Source organism: Hippocampus zosterae, chromosome 7, assembly GCF_025434085.1.
Source record: "Hippocampus zosterae strain Florida chromosome 7, ASM2543408v3, whole genome shotgun sequence".
Taxonomy (NCBI): Eukaryota; Metazoa; Chordata; class Actinopteri; order Syngnathiformes; family Syngnathidae; genus Hippocampus; species Hippocampus zosterae.
The window spans coordinates 17,517,119-17,533,412 of NC_067457.1; the positions used below are offsets into that span (position 1 = coordinate 17,517,119).

Sequence of the window (16,294 nt, forward strand, 5' to 3'; positions counted from 1 at the left end):
TTGTTGGTTTTCAGCCAATTCTTCAAAAGTGATCCGACTTCCAAATGGGAAGTTTTTGTAATTACAGGCTAGAGTTGAAATTAGATGTGTACTCCTCAAACTATTCAATGTTTTTTGTCATTTGTCTTTGTGAAAAGATATATTGAATATGAACATTTCCTCCCCCCCCCCACACACACACAAATTTGTCTTTATAGCGATTCTTTTGACTTGGTAGAGGTCTGCGTGGCTATGTAGGAATCTTTCGCATCAGCTGGAGGTTACATGCGCACCCCCTGTTCATGTCATCCTTATTTTTCCTTCCAGTCTGGAGTTCACTCCACCACCGTATTTTACGAATGCCCCTTTCTGTGTGTCTGCACCAAATGTCATTTTTTCTTCCAGTCTGGAGGTCGTTCCATTTGTATGTTTTGTATCCTCGCCTTCCTCATTTTCAAATGTGGCGCACCTTCTGCAGGGCACCCCCCCCCCTTTTTTTTTAAATCTGACGGCCCATTGAGAGGGTACTTGCCTCTCACGTTAGTTCTGTTCTTGACACATTTTTTTTTATCCTGTGTGATGCTCATTCCTTTCTATCTGTCGTCTCCTTACACTCCACAATCCTCATCTTTCAGTCTGACGCACCCAATGGAGCGCGTACCCCTGTTGTTTTCATTCAAACACCCCCATATTTCATCATATTTCCTTGTTTTTCTTACGATCTGTAAGTCAGTGACTTGGCACACCCCCTTCTGTGTTGTTGCGTTGCATTCCAGCAATGGCAATGAAGTGGACTATTTAAAAAATGCCGAACATGAGCGTAGTATGCCAAATCAGACACAGACAAGTAGGCTTTGGGTTCCATTCGGCAGACCGGAGACATTCCCGCGGGGCGCTTGGGAGGAACGGAACAACAGCGACAAGCTGCTCATTACAAACCTCAGCGGCTACCGTTTGGAGGCCACTTGCAGGAAGTTGATTCTGCTTTTCTCTGTATGCTGGTCAGACGTTGGCACCAGGTAGACCCCCCTCTTGAAGCCGTACGAGTCCAACATAAGGACGAATACGTGCAAACATGGCTGATTCATATTTGTGCGTGTACGTGCATGGCGATAAATCCAGCCGGCGGTCAGGACTTGACTTTGATGACAGATGTAATTACAGGCCGAAGTTCGCAACAGCTGAGGAAGCCTGAGCCTGTTCGAGTCTTGCATGACTCACTGCTAACAAAAATGTCACTTGAGAAATGTTAGTCCTTTTTCTTTATGTAGCTTCTCTTTTCTGCAGATTAAAGCTCAAAGGTGAATGTGTGGAAAAGAAAAAAAATGTTACCTCTTGCGTAAATATGAATTATATGGCCAAGGGGTTAAGGACCCCTTTTCTTCCGTCCTGGTGTTCTAATGCCGAGTGATGGATAAAGAGGGACAAAAACATTATCTGCTCCCCTTGCTTCTTGGAAGGGCGCACACTCAATTGGATTTGGATCCATTGGGTGGAACAGCGCGTCCACTCATGCACACCAATTACCGTGACCGTGGCGGCTCTCACACAAGACGAACACAATGACGGATGGACTGGAAAATACGATAATAAAATGTCTCCTGGGAAGAAACTTTATGGGTTATTGAATTGAAGTGCGGAAAGTATTGTAACCAAATATTACAGTTATTCCTTCGATATAATGCATATCACAAAGGGTGCTTGCAGGTTATTAGTGTATTTTTATAATAATTAGATTTATTAAAATATTTTGTCCCGCTGCTCAAAGTCAGTTGGGATGGGCTCAAGCACGCCTGTGACGCTCATGTGATAATGTTCAGATAATGGATGGATGTTACATGGCCAATCGGGTTAAATACAGTACTAGTATTGGGAATGTTGTTTACATTTTTAAAAATGTATTCAAATGGTTTAAATATAATTTGAGGATTCTCATCCGTTTGAACGTGAAAGTTGTGTATTTGTTGACAAAACTTTGAAGTGCTCGTCTTTTTTTCTTTGTAGTTGAGTTATGTAATTATTTCCATCTGCATTGTGTATATAATATAAATCGGGGTGAAAATATATTTCTATTGAATACTACTCATATCTTTGTAGAACTACGTTTTCATATGCGTGAGGAGTTTTCAATAGTTATATTTTGATGTACATTTTCTGTGGTGCGTTGGGCTTCATTGAGGGCAGTGTGTGAATTACAAACTTACTCCCATAATTCAGATAAATGTTAATAAAGCAGGAACAATACGACTTTAAAATAAAAGAATTTCTTTGAGTCAAATTGTTTTTTAAATCGAGTACATTGAACAAAAATGCATTTAGGTTCAATAATTTTCATACTATACTACTGTTTTTATATTACAATTTTGTTCCACCGCCTTGCCGTCTTGACCCCGGAAGTCAACTCGTTCTGGCCCCGCCTACTCGACCTCCGATTGGCTGGCGGTTGCCCAGGAGGAGCGAGGCGAACACAAACTGGAATCTGTGGGAGTGAATCCACTAGTAGTGGACGACCTACCGACGATGAAACGGCACAAGTTGCTCGTTTAGATTTACTCATTTTAACCAGCATTTTCTTATTTTAGACGCTTTTTTAAATATAGAAATAAAATCGGACTGTGGCATACAATTCTCGTGTGGTAGAAGGACCTCATTGTGACATATGAATGAATGAGCGGATGGATAGAGGGGATCACGTAGGCAAGCTCCGAAAACGTCGCACTTGAGACGCCGAAAAACATATTGGCAAAGGTGAGTTAAATTATCATTTGCTCTTAAAACCAATGCGATGATAGTATTTTACCCTGCAGGTCAGTGGACCACGGCGACATTCATGGACATTAGGGAGAAAGCCCCCTTTTTCACTTATAATCCCTACAGCGGTGTGTTTGAGTACACACGAATTACACACGAATCGTGCTTTCTATTTTTATCCGGAGTTTGCCACCCTTTGGTGTGTTGAAATATCAAACGACAAGTGACATGAGGTCACGGTGTGTTCGTGTGTGTACGTTTTGTTGTATGTGTGTGTGTGGGGGGGAGGTTTGTGGCTCCGTATGCCACGGCAATTATAGGTTTTATTTGGTGCTCCCGCCTGGTTTTGGCATATATTTTCATATGTGGACTATTCGTTTTTCGGGGGATATTCCCATGACATTTCGGTGAGCAAACGCGCACAAAACCTTGTAAAATAATCCAAATATTTGAAGCAACAACAACTAATGTTGTGAGGGGACTTCCTCCGGTAAATCGATACAACCCATATTGAGTTAGCCGGCGCAGCAGGTGCACATATCAACTATTCACCGATTTGCCTTGAATAGTTTTGCTCGTTACTTATTACTACGAAGAATTTGTTGGACAAAGTCACTTGTGTGACCCTCAAGATCGATTTACTATCGCTGACTTTTAAACATCGTTTCCATTTTGATGGATTCCTACCCTAAAATCATCCAACTAAAATTGAATTAAAGCGAGCTTGCGGGTGCGGGAGCATATGGCACCCACGGTTATGTTCAGATTGGTCATTTGTTGCTAGGCAGAATTCGTTGGCGAAAGCAATGTTTTTTTCCATCCTTCCCAAAAAGTCATAACATTTGGTGATATGGGATTGTTATTTTTCATGTTGATATGATGTTAAAGCCTTAGAGAAAGTGTACGTTCTCTCACTTTTTTCCCCATGTTTTTGAGGAAAGAAAAAAGAAGCTAGTTTCATTCCATTGTCTTTGAAAAGTGCCCTCCACGGCTGTGCGGAAAAGGCTGAAAGGTTGCCAGTGTGTTGCAAATACCACCCAGAGTTGATGTGTCTGCTCTGGAGATGAGCTAGCGCTCCCTGGAAATCCTTTTTTTCCAGCAAGTTGGGCCTTGCTTTGGGAATGTGTCTGTCTCCACTAAGCTCCATCCAAATTTTGAGAACATTATTGTCACCCATCTGTCACCATCGATGTGAGATTTCACGGAAATCAAATGCACTGGGGCCCCCATGCAAAAACTTTAAAACTACAGTTTTATGGTGAATTATTGTACTTTTGCCACACCCACTCTACAATCCAAACCCGTGACCCTCGCAACTTAATGTTACCCATCTGTCGTCACACTTGCTGGGTTCATGTACATCACGCTCTGATGGCAGATGAGTTGAAATCAGGGGGGAGAATGTCGGTGTCTAAATGTTTTTGGGAGTTTGGGAGCAAAGTCGACTTTGATATGGTTAAGTGGCTACGCTTAGCCTCCCCTACCAGCATGTTTGGGCTGCGGTGAAGCACTTTCAAAAGAGCCATTCGGGATGCAGAGCAGCGTCTCTTCCCAGGCTCTTTCTTTCTTTCTCTCCCTTGCTTTGCCTTTTCCGGAACAGTCTTTTCATTACCCCGGCATGTAGTGCACATGCTCATTTCCACACAGCCCTTTCACCAAAGTCTCATTTAGGGAATTATGCCTGTGACGTGGTTTGGAGTAAATGTATCTGTCTTTTTTTTGTTGTTGCCTTATTTTGAGGTGGGTTTCTCCCCCTCAAGGCTACCCTTCTAAAAGTGGTTGCAAACACTGTAAATTGTAAGTGTGGAATGAATGTATTTCTTTCAGTCAGCCGACCGGTGCGTTTTTCAAGTAATGTCGGGAACGTAGTCACCTTATGATCACATTAAATCAAAGTAAAAATACTCACTTGCTGTCAAGTGCGTGAACGGGAAGACGAAGTGAGTTTTTCGAGGAACTCAAGACTCGTGGGTGAATTGATATTTGCTGGTAGCAACAACACTTATTTGTCTTAGTTGCTTCGTGGTTTCAGCCAAAAGTTAAAAAGCAAGCCCAGAAACATGAGTTTAAAATGATTGTTGAACGGGACTTTTCTGCAGATTCTCAGATTTGTATCACTTTTTGGGGAAGTTGCAATGCGTTGTCGTTCTTAATTTGTGCGGGTTATTGCTCTAACGAACACATTTCCTGCTTCTTAGTCCATCTGTCATTCCATCTACATGGCTTTTTTTCGGCAGTGATGTGGGGGTGTCGTAGCAAATGTCGACGCCCGCATTCTTACAAGAGGATCGTCCTCTTCAAAGTTATTTCATACGCAGGCATGCTGCAGGCAAACTCTGGACAAGCTCCCTGGTGGCTTTGAGGCTAATGGAATAGGTCGTGATAGGAAAACTGGAGCAAGAAAATGGCAAGAACATTTTTTTGTTTACAAAAAAAAACATTATCCACTCCAGTCATCTAGAAGGCTCAAACGCTCATGACGTAGTTGTTGAAGAATGCTTCGTGGATAGCACGGTGCTTTACCAAAACGAAAACAAGGCAGGAAACATGACATTCCCCTGTTTTCATTACGACGATCACATTCCACTCCGGTCCTTTAAGTGGCGCTATTGCTCATTGTAAAGTAATTGAAAACTGTTGAACTCAAGGATGTTCTATATTTGTTGTAACGTCGGGACGTGTTGCGCTTCGAACCTCTTGGCAGTAGTCGTGAATTTCATCCAAGTATTCTTTTACTTTTGCGCACGTCAGTTACCTTTTATTTTGCGTCGTCCCGCTAACTCCCGGCGTAGAAAGCCACCTCTCCGACGGTCAGGCTAGCAGCGCTTTTTCTTCTTCGGGTTTCTTTTTAAAAGTGGGCCACGCGAGTGCTCAGACGTGTATTTGGACGTTTTGAGTGACGCCAGACCCATTGAGGCAGTGGTTATCTCATCTGAAGCCGATAGTCATGACGACGGACAGGCCTGCTCAGGCTTGTCGCACCCTGCAATCACTCGGCGAGGGAAAGAGCAAGGGGCTTTTAATTTGGGCTTTGGAGGCGGATTGTTGTGTCAAGTGCTATGTGGAAGAGCTGGCCGGGGGGCAGTCGGAAAGGGTGGTGGGAATTCTTCAGCTGTCTCTTTAAAATGATGTGCTCTTAGCTTCTTTGCTAGCACCGGGGCTACAGGGTAAAGTCCAGTTAGTGACCGGTCCAGTCTAACAAAACGAGTTTAGCTGGACCGTCTTGTGAAACCGCTCATGTTTCGTCACACCAGCGCATGTTTTAGGTTAAAAAAATGTTCACACCTTGTGGAAATGTATTAAGAGGTTGTTGTTTTTTATGTATTTATTTTTTGCCTGAAATCAAGGGTTTTGTACCCTGTAAGCTGATGTCAAAGTGAATGAATCACTCCAGTCTGGGTGAAAAGAGGTCGGGATGTTTCATTATAGTAGTTAATTTTTATTTTTTGGTGACTGTTCTGTTTTTTTTTAAAATTTTGTGTTAGTTTTATTCAATAGCAAATTTGTTCATTTGAAGTTTTTGAAATTTAACTTTTATTAATTTTAGCTTTTTTTTTGAAGTAAATGGAATGTTTGTTGATTGCAGGATTAGAAAAAGCCGCAAAGTACGTGTCATAAAATAAACTTGAATTTTCAAACAACCGACGGGAAAAGTACATTTAAACTGAACCCGAGAAAGTGTGTGTATGATATTGACAAATGCAAAAGCAAAGGACTTCGCTTCGATCGCTAGAAATCTCCTTTGTTTTTATGAACGCATGATGTTGTTTTGGGTAGTTTTTGCTTTTTGAATGCATTTTTGTTTTTATTTAATTTGGTTCCAGAAAATCTGTTTTCAAATCTTAGTTTGAGTTATTTTGCAATAACTTTGACTCCAGCCCATCATTTTATTGTTTCAACCCAAATAGCAAACTCGACAATATGCTAAAACAACATGAGGCCAAATTTTAACTTTTGCTCACAAATTCTTCCTGCAACTCGCCATTACAGTACCGTATATGACAGTGTGTACAGTATGTTAGCTCCGTAGTGGGGGCGGGTGGCGGCAGAGCGGGGTGTGGTTGCCCTGGCATGCAGCACATGGCACATGCTGCGTGCCGGCGTCACATGATACTTTGAGGCGCACCTCTGGTGGGCAGCAGCTGGCTGCCATGCGAGCGCCGTAAGCGTTTTTTTTTTAAGCAGCCTAAGATCATAATCCGTCTGTTTTGGTTGTTTTCTTCCACTTTGCGGCAGCTGGATGAAAGTGTTGCGTACAAGGGATTTTTTTTTTTTTAACTGTGGAAGAAAATAATGTCTGGAGCATGCGAAATGATGAATAGGAGTAAATACAGAATCAAATGTTGAATGTAAAGTTGATCAAATACTAACAGACGTTCAGCGTCTTCTTCGCATCACAAATTTCAGACGATAAAAAAAAATATATTTGTGATTGTATTTATGTATGTATTTTTTTTTCATTGTGTGTGGAAGAAGATTAATGGAAGACATTGGACATCAATGCCTCTTAAAGGTCACTAGTTCGGACAAAAATACTCCACCGCCTGCTGTCGATGGAGTATTTTTGTTGCGCTTGCTTTGAGTCACGAATCCAACCCAAGGCAATTGACAAAGTTGCCCGCGTCATTTTTTTGAAAGAAACCACAAATTCAACAAGAGAGAGAACCGCAGTCGCCCTTGACTTAACCTCGGCAATTTGACCTGGATGATTGAAAATCGACACAATGACAATTAAAGAAAATTATGCTATAAGCTAACACTGTAGCAATTTCTTACATAGCTCCTAGCGGGAATGCTAACGGTCTGGTTTCCCATGGTCGGCGGACACACCGCTAGCTCTCATCACAGAAGTGATCGCCGCTATCAGTGAAAGGAATGTTTGTGTTCTCCTGCAAAAAAAAAAAAAATGGCACTGAAACAACAGCGTTGATCCTTGTTTGCGTAGTAGCTGCATTCCAGCATAGATGCTGATCTTTCCACCAGTGGGGAGCCACACCGCATGTGGCTTTTTCTTTTTTTTTTTGGCGGGGGCATCTAGTCTACTTTGGCATCTACATCTACCCATGATCCAAAAATCATGGGTGGTGCGATCGCACGCCTGGCGAAATGTCATCATCATCGGCAGCAGCCAGAATGTAAATCGCAGTCAGGCCACGCCTGGCTTAATCTGCTCATCTGCGCCTTTGAAATGCCAGCAGCACGTCGCCTGCACTTAATGCCGTGCGGGCCCATCAGGCTGCCCGTGACCTATAATTAAAACAGGGCCACAATTGCAGACACGTGTCGGGGGAGGGGAATGATCTCCAGTGTGCCTTCAAAAAAAAAATTAAGGATACCGATGCCAATACTGATCATCTAAAAAAGGTGACCGTTATCGCCCATGATATCCAAACGTGACCGGTTTCTGACCTCTCGCTGCAAAAACACAAACTCTCAGTAATTTAGGGAGAATAACTAAATCCTGGTGTCGCATGTACTTAATACTGGATCAATACGATATTGATTCCACCCTTAATGTTTCAATTATACCCTCGAACACACACCCTGTACTGCACCCTCCAGCTATTGCACCCACTAGTCCATTTTCCCATGCTGGCCAAACAAAGATGGCGTTTCGAGCTGCGCGAGCGACGTCACCCCATCGCCCTGAGAGCGACAAAGGCGCACGTTCCTGTTCGGCGTTCCCATCGGCTGGCGGCCTTTCATGCCGCTGAATGCGGCTGCCAGTCAGTCCATTCAAGCCTTTGGCCGCCACTGCACAATGGCATCCTTAGACGCTCTTGAACGAGGCGCGAGGGTGGTTTGTAGCTGTTTGGGGGGGGCGTGAGATGTTTTCACAGGTTGGCTCAAGAAGGAAAAGCACCGCATCCAGGCCGCGGATTGTTTTCACTTGCGAGAAAAGAGGATTTTCAATGAAATTGCGAGGCAAAAATGCAGGCACGATGCGCCCGCAGACGATGAAAAAGTGGTCGGATGTAGTAACAAAGCAGATGGCGGAACGCCGATTAATCTGATAAAAATCTGTTTCGGCGAAGACAAAGAAAACGCAAACGGTTGATGAAGTTGCGAGTTTACGGTTTAAAATTTGAATTCCTGTCACTAGCGTAGTTGTCTCTGAGAGTCGTTGCGTTTTTGGCGTCTATCTGGTCTGGTTGCGCAGGTCGCAAGCGGCAGAAGTCGGGTTGAAATTTCTTACCGGTGAAACGGCGAGCATTACGGTTTCAAATTTGAATGATAGTTCCGACTGTAGTTAGCATCTCTCAGAGTAGAAGTCGTCTTCTGGTGGCTCCCAATCAACGAAGAAGACTCAAACTGTCAAACAAAAACGACATCAGGCACACAGTTTGCCGTTAGCATTGGAATTAGCATCACTGAGAGTGGCAGGGTTAGGATTTTATAGTTTTTGGAGCGGGTTTGTTAGCTTAGGAGCTATTGTTTTTTCATGCTGCATTTTAGTTGAGCTTTTATTAGATTTTTTTTTTCTCTTGGTGTATTTGCCGAATGTGATTGGCGAGTGGTCGCTGTCGCTTTGGGATGCGTGACCGTGGGGCCGACAGCGATGTTACCAAACTGAATGACGCACACTTAAATAATCCTGAATGTGTGTGAGAGTGTGCGTGACAATGGGGGGGAGCTAATTCTTGCTGCCTGTATGAATTAACCGTTCCATGGCAACCGGGGACAAAATGGGATGAGGCAGGTTATGTAAAAGATGCGCACGCACGTGCACATTCTTGTGATTCATTGCTTTGGTGCACTCAACCACCCAAATTTTATGATGCTGTATATTAGAGCTTTCACAAACACATTCTTTTAGAATCAATTCATCCGATTTAGTATTCCATTGATCACTTGGAAAATTCAGGAAATCTGAATAATTTTGTGAAAACGGTGTGTGGAAAGTTTTTTTCTTTCTTTTTTTTTTTTTGTGTGTGGAAAATTTGCCAGAGACCCAACACTGAATTAAGGCCGTTCGTGATGAGTCAGGATTTTGCTTACGTAAACATCCCGAGAGGAGCTTGTTTGAGGATGACAGCAGCCCGGCGTTTAATAATACAACAATTTCCCGACACGGGCTTGCTTTTTTTTTTGTGTGTGTGTGTGTCCAGCCACAAAGGAAACTGAAACTTCAAGGAATATAAATGTTGGTTTAGCAAGCGACGCAAGCTGACGACAAAAGTAAGCGATGTCACACCTCAGCGTGTGCTTGTCACGTATTGCCCCCTGGGAGCAGAAACCTTTTGTCAGTGTCGCTGTTTTCCTAGAATTGGCACCTGATCGAGGGGTGAAGTCAACGCAACAATGTAATTTTCTGTCTTCGCTGGGTCTTTTTCTTGAGATTTGTTTTGTCTGGCGAGCCCAAAAAGGAGTCTCAATCACAACCTTCTTCAGAGTCACCCGTTTTTTTTTCTGAACTGCACAAACATTCAAATGCACAATTCACTTAAAAGGCACCCTTGTTGTGACTTTGAATTGCTTTCAACACAAAGGGGTACCGAGTTCATCTGTATACTGTAAAGCCATATTAAAAAAAAAAGAATCACTGTATTGTCTTGTATTTTCCGTTAACCCTTTCAGGGACAGCAGTGACTACAGTGGACAGCTTATCATGTTAGCAGCCTTGGTTTTCCTTAAGTGATTAGATCCTCTTGGCTCGTGGATGGGTAGGTAGTGCAGTTTTTAGAAAATGTTTACGTTAGACTTGGTCATCTTCCATGTTTGGCTTTCACTTGGCGCAAAATCTTTGAACAGACTGCCTCTGTGCACTTGACTTTGGAATTGAGGCTAACCCACAGTATGTCTGTGCGAAGAAGAATGGCAGCAATGGGTGATGGCAGAAGAAGAACGTCTATACTTTGTCACCGAAGACAATATTTTGTGGGTCTTGAAAGATCAGCTGAAATGCCCTAAAACTGCCGCAAAGGCACATCTTTTTTTTAAAATGTATTTTTGGTCTGTCACTTCAAAAAAACCTCTTCTGTTTGTGTGTGGGTTACCGTAGCGCAATAGAATCCAGCGCTGACGTGCCTTCAGGACCCACAAAATCGTCATAAGACATTAGTCTAGCAAACAAGCGCAGAAATCAGCCTTAATTACGGCACTCCTGCTATGTGGTCGGCCTTTTCCAAAACCACTGAAAACCCCGCTGGCCTTTGTTCTCCTTACTGTCAGCAGGCCGCTGCAATGTTTTTTTGCAACGGTTTTGCCCTCATGCTAACCCCCCAAAAACCCAGTGGGACGACAACCTCCACGTGAACGCATCCCGAGAGCATCTCCTTTCGGTCTGGCACAAGGAGACGACACGCCGCCGGCCTTGTTTTTCCGCCAGAACGGAGGACAAAAGGCCGGTGACCAAAACTGTCCCGGCTAACAATAGCAGCCCAATGAGACCTCGCAGATGGCGGTTGATTTAGGGGCAGAATCACAGGGAACCTCTTTCATATAGATCAGAAACCGGGCAGCCGGAAACATCTTGCACAAGTCAAGAATTTTCGCAGATAGCAACTGTCTGCGAAAATTCTTGACTTGACCCCTCCTTTCTGTTACTCATTTCATCGTTTGCACCCCCCGCCCCCCACTATATTGTTTTTAACATTTTAGATTAGATGACATTATATAACATGCAGTGGTGTTTTAGGTTACAAGATGGTGCTCAGTTGTTGTTGTTTTTTTTTTCTTTTTTGCCTTGTGTTCCAAAATTCACAACAACCGGCCAACATAAATTTACTTGGTTACTGCACAGTGAGAGCACAGTGAGAGTACGAAGGTATAAATTGAGTGCTGAAAAAAAGCAAATGATGTCACGGTCAAAATCCTAAGAAAAAAAATAGACATGGAGAGTGAGTTTATCGAATTGCGTTTAGCTAGCTACGCAAAAAGTGCATCTTCCCTAGTCATTTTTCAAATTTCCCAAGCAAGGAAGTGGGGCCCAGAAGCCTGTTAGCGGGCAAGCTAGGTGTTGGTTAGCACCTCATAGCGCACCTTGGATGGCGTAGCATCCATGTTTCGCGCTACACTATGAGCAGAAACATTCGCAGCATTCGAGTGCGAAGGCAAGGTCTGGATTTTTGATTGTCATTTTTTTCCTTTTTTTTTTTTTTTTTACCAAAGCGTAATGCTAACAAACAAAGAGCAACGTGTCTGAAACCGAGCTAACGCCAATATCGGACTTTGAATTACCGGTACTCATTATCGCATTTGTTACAGGACACTCAATCGTCATCGAGTTTCCTCGAAAGAGTAATCGAGAAAATTGACGACTCATTGCAAAACGAGTCCAACTATTACGTCCTTCTCAGATATTCCTCAAGATTCAAACCCTTACAGGGTTCATCGGTGCAAGGCGAGCTTGAAGTCTCGCATCTATTTTCTATTCTATCTATTTAAAGTGTTGCACTTTCTTAAAATAGTTGCGCTTTGGACAAGCTGCTGCTAAATCCAGACTGGCCGATTTTTATAAAGAGGTGTCTTATTTATAGAAGGAGACGATTAGGTAACGGCGAAACATCTTTTGGCTTATTCTTGGAATGTTTTCTGCTCGGTCTCACCAATTAGCACGGCCGAGAAATATGTACAAAGTACACATGTCGGCTGAGTGATGGGAGTCACGTGTCACAGAGGGCATGTTAGCAGCTGGGAAAGATCATGATGGCTGAGTGCCAACCTCCTAAAACTAGTTTCTCCCCCCCACCCCTCCACCATCTGATGATGCGTCTCTCGCAGGTGTGTCGGCGTGCATCCCGGAGATCATGGCGGCCGGTGGGACGCACTCCCCGGGAGGGCCCAACGGGATCATTCGGAGTCAGTCCTTCGCCGGCTTCAGCACGCTGCAGGAGCGACGCTCGCGGTAAGGCCCGCGCCGCCGATAATCGGCAATTTGGGATGACGATTACTGAATAGAAGGGAACGATCGCTACCTGTTCGACGAAGTTGAGTGATGAGGAACTTGGGTGTTGCCAAAAGACTCAAAACCAAATCTCAACACAAATCTCAAACTCGATCTTGATTAATGTCCTTCAATTAGGGGTTGGCAATCTTAAATCCTTCAAGAACCACTTTGGCTCTTGAACCACAAGGGGGGGGGGGGGGGGGGGGACAAACCACCAGCACCCACAGAACAGTTTTGACATCTAAAGTTGGGATCTTCCATGCCACTTTTATTCAGACCAGGACTGATACTTGTCCAAGTATTGGCTCTTTGAGTAGTAATAATAATATGTGGAGTTTGCATGTTCTCCCCGGGCCTGCGTGGGTTTTCTCCGGGTGCTCCGGTTTCCTCCCACATTCCAAAAATATGCATGGCAGGCTGATTGAACACTCTAAATTGTCCCGAGGTGTGAGTGTGAGTGCGAATGGTTGTTCGTCTCTGTGTGCCCTGCGATTGGCTGGCAACCGATTCAGGGTGTCCCCCGCCTACTGCCCGGAGACAGCTGGGATAGGCTCCAGCACCCCCCGCGACCCTAGTGAGGATCAAGCGGTTAGGAAGATGAATGAATGAATGAATGAATGAATGAATGAATGAATGAATGAATGAATGAATGAATAATAATAATACATTTTATTTATAAGCGCCTTTCAAGACACCCTAGGACACTTTAACACAATAACAAAAATCACAAAACAATACAATACTCACCGATACGGAGTTCCGTTACCACTAGTACTTTTGAAATCTAAACTTTCATTGAAAACAATGACAAAATATTGTGAACGAAGACATTTCTTTGTGACGCAGATGATGTGCCAACTCTCACCAAAAGGAGGAATTGTCAGATTAAAAAAAAATTTTTGCCTCAAGTATCAGCAGTTGGTGTATCGACAGCTTCCACAATTAGTCAATACCTTAAAATAAGACCAATGTTACATTTATGAAATAAGCAAACTCGCACAAGGAACACCAAATTTGATCTGTACCCGTCACAAAAATATGTTGAACTCTTTAAAAAAAAAAGACCCGTGATTATAATTTACTTTCAAATTAAAGTGTCAATGTCTGTTTGAGTACTCCTTGTATTCATGAAAATAGAGGCCAAGTTAAAGTAGCTACCAGCAGTGATAGTCATCAAAATTGAGAATATAAGCGGCCATAATCGGCCCACTGGATAATTAATTTTCGAAAATCAGACAGATTCGACTCTTATTACAAAACAAAAAATATTAAGAGTTGTGATCTGCACGTATGAAAAACAGGCATGCCTTCCTCCAATCGTCCCATTTTTAGGTCACGCTCGTCTCCCGCTGCCCTCGCACTCGTTTAGCTGACATTTCCTTAAGCGTCGACGAGCGCCAATCTGACGCCGCAAACTGGTTGGAACGCGGCAACGCTGACGCGCGCGCCAGTCGGTTTGTGCTACCTCAAAAGTAGGGCAGCCTTAAGGGTAGGGGGGGGGGGGTCACTGCATGCGCTCACATCGTGGATCTCACGCACGTATATGACTTGGCAGTCCGCACACATGCACATGACACGGGGCTGCACGCATGCGCAGGCCACCCATCGACAGTCTTGTATACTTAATAATGTACCGCAGCTCTTCTTTTTAGGAACGTGCCACATAAATAATTTAACATCTTTTCAGGAACTGAAAAATGTTGACCACAGGCTTAGCTAGCACTGTTGTTGTTCACGGCAGTGTAGCAAATGTTGCGTGTTGGAAAAACACGAAGCCGTGGCTGCTATGCCAATACTATACGCATCATAACATCCTTTGGGGCTTAAAAACAGTCCCGCAACCACCTCCCGTTTAGGTGGCGCACTCATCACTAACCTCAATTAGTCATCCAGAGAGATCCTGCACCCACCGCAGCCCGTTTTGGCCAAATACTTTTCGCTCGCTTCAATTAGCCTCTTTCTCACAGAGAACCTGCAAATAGTGTGCAAGAAGCTAATGTGCCTTCAGGGTTTTTTTTCGGTATTTTTATTTATTTATTTATTTATTGGTGAAAAAACATTCCACGTCCCACCTTCGCTGTGCAGGGTTCATGTTGTTCACATTTCTATTGTCGCCTGTTTGGGCAGCAGATGAGGCCCTGTTCCCAATGAGCCTCTTTCACACGGAGCGCTTGTAAATCGATTGCATGTAAAGAACCGAGTAGACCTTCATTAATTTAGTTGAAAACTGTCCCGCTACTCTTCTTTGCCATGCAGCCCTTATATTTGCACATCGCCCGCAGCCCGTTTATCGGCAGCACACTGTTTGCCAGCTTCAATTATTCACACGGAGATCCTGTGAAATCACCGCATCAGGGTCATAGCGGACGACCGCGTGTGTGGGTGTGTTGTTTGTCAAAATGAATAATGTAAGACCTGAACAACTACCAAGTTTGAGTCGGAGAAGTTTTCCAATGTGATGAATTCATGATGAATGAGCACAACTCCACTGGACGCTTGATTAGGCACACACCCATGAGCGCATGTTTTTACCCATAGGTGTAACTCCTTCATGGCCAACTCGGTGGCACAGAAGAAGCCGGCGTCCAAGCCCAAGAGGCCTCACCTGTCCGGTCACAAGGGCGGCAGCGGCGGCTCCAGAGAGCCTCAACCGCAAAGACTGGAGGACGTCTACACCGCACTCAAACGAGGCCTGGAGTGAGTGGAAAGTGTTTGCGCGCTAATTTGTGCATCGTCTCTGGCGCTCACTGCTTCATAGCAGTCTTTTAAGCAGCGTCTTTTTTTTCCAAGCACAATTCAGAGTTGCACACCTTCAGTGTAGTACCGTTAGCCAGTGAATGACGCTTTACATTATGTGTTAGCATTAAGCTAACAGACATTTTGTAATCTTTTTTTTTGGGGCACTCAGCGAGTATCTGGAGGTACACCAGGCTGAGTTGGACAAACTGACATTGCTCATGAAGGACATGAAGAGGAACTCGCGTCTGGTGAGTGCGAGAAAATCAAGATGGCCGCCCGCCGTGACTCATGGGCACAAGGACTAAAAATGAAAAACTAAACCTGTAATAACAGAGTGTTCTTTTCCGTTTGTTTCCTTTTGTGCAGGGCGTTCTCTACGATCTGGACAAGGTGAGTGAGGACATGCTGTCGAAAAAAGAAATGTTGGCATCATATGAGGAATAATAAATACAGGGCAGGTTTTGAAAGGAGGAGAAGCTCCGCAAGGATTTTAAGTATATGTACACCTCTGCGGCCATTTTTGTCAAATGACATGTTTCGCTTTTCATCTAAATACCCATTGGATGTTTTCGCAGCGAGCCAAGGTGTGTCACATGCACTTCCCCTTATTTGTCTTTGCAGCAAATCAAAGCCATCGAGAGGTACATGAGACGGCTGGAGTTTCACATCAGCAAGGTAAACGAGCAATCCATGCCATGGAACAAACAAAAACATACACAAAATGAAATCCCTGTACGCCATTTAAAGTCAATTCAAAGTGCACTCCACTTGACCGAAAAGGAAAATCGGGCCGCCAAGTCCTGTCGGTCAAGATTAAAAAATAAATAAATACTCCGGCTTAGGTTGCAAAGTAGTCTTTTGCGTTTGTCATCTTCAGGGTGACGCAAATGATCTCGCGTGTGGCTGTCCTCGCGCGTCCAATCACACGTGACGGCA

General features: G+C 43.9%; 1 protein-coding gene across 7 annotated transcripts in view; it reads left to right on the plus strand.

Moving 5' to 3' along the window:
• ripor2 (RHO family interacting cell polarization regulator 2) overlaps positions 1-16,294 on the plus strand; it is a 34,135-nt gene that overhangs the window by 6,265 nt on the left and 11,576 nt on the right. For 5 of the 7 annotated variants that reach the window (XM_052071041.1, XM_052071042.1, XM_052071044.1 and 2 more), the window contains exons 2-6: positions 12,454-12,577; positions 15,158-15,316; positions 15,528-15,606; positions 15,725-15,748; positions 15,980-16,033. In XM_052071041.1, coding sequence (XP_051927001.1) covers positions 12,454-12,577; positions 15,158-15,316; positions 15,528-15,606; positions 15,725-15,748; positions 15,980-16,033 — 440 coding nt within the window. Of the gene's footprint in view, positions 1-2,461; positions 2,728-3,050; positions 3,138-12,453; positions 12,578-15,157; positions 15,317-15,527; positions 15,607-15,724; positions 15,749-15,979; positions 16,034-16,294 lie in introns of those variants that run through there. The other 2 variants (XM_052071047.1, XM_052071048.1) reach the window with 2 other exon arrangements.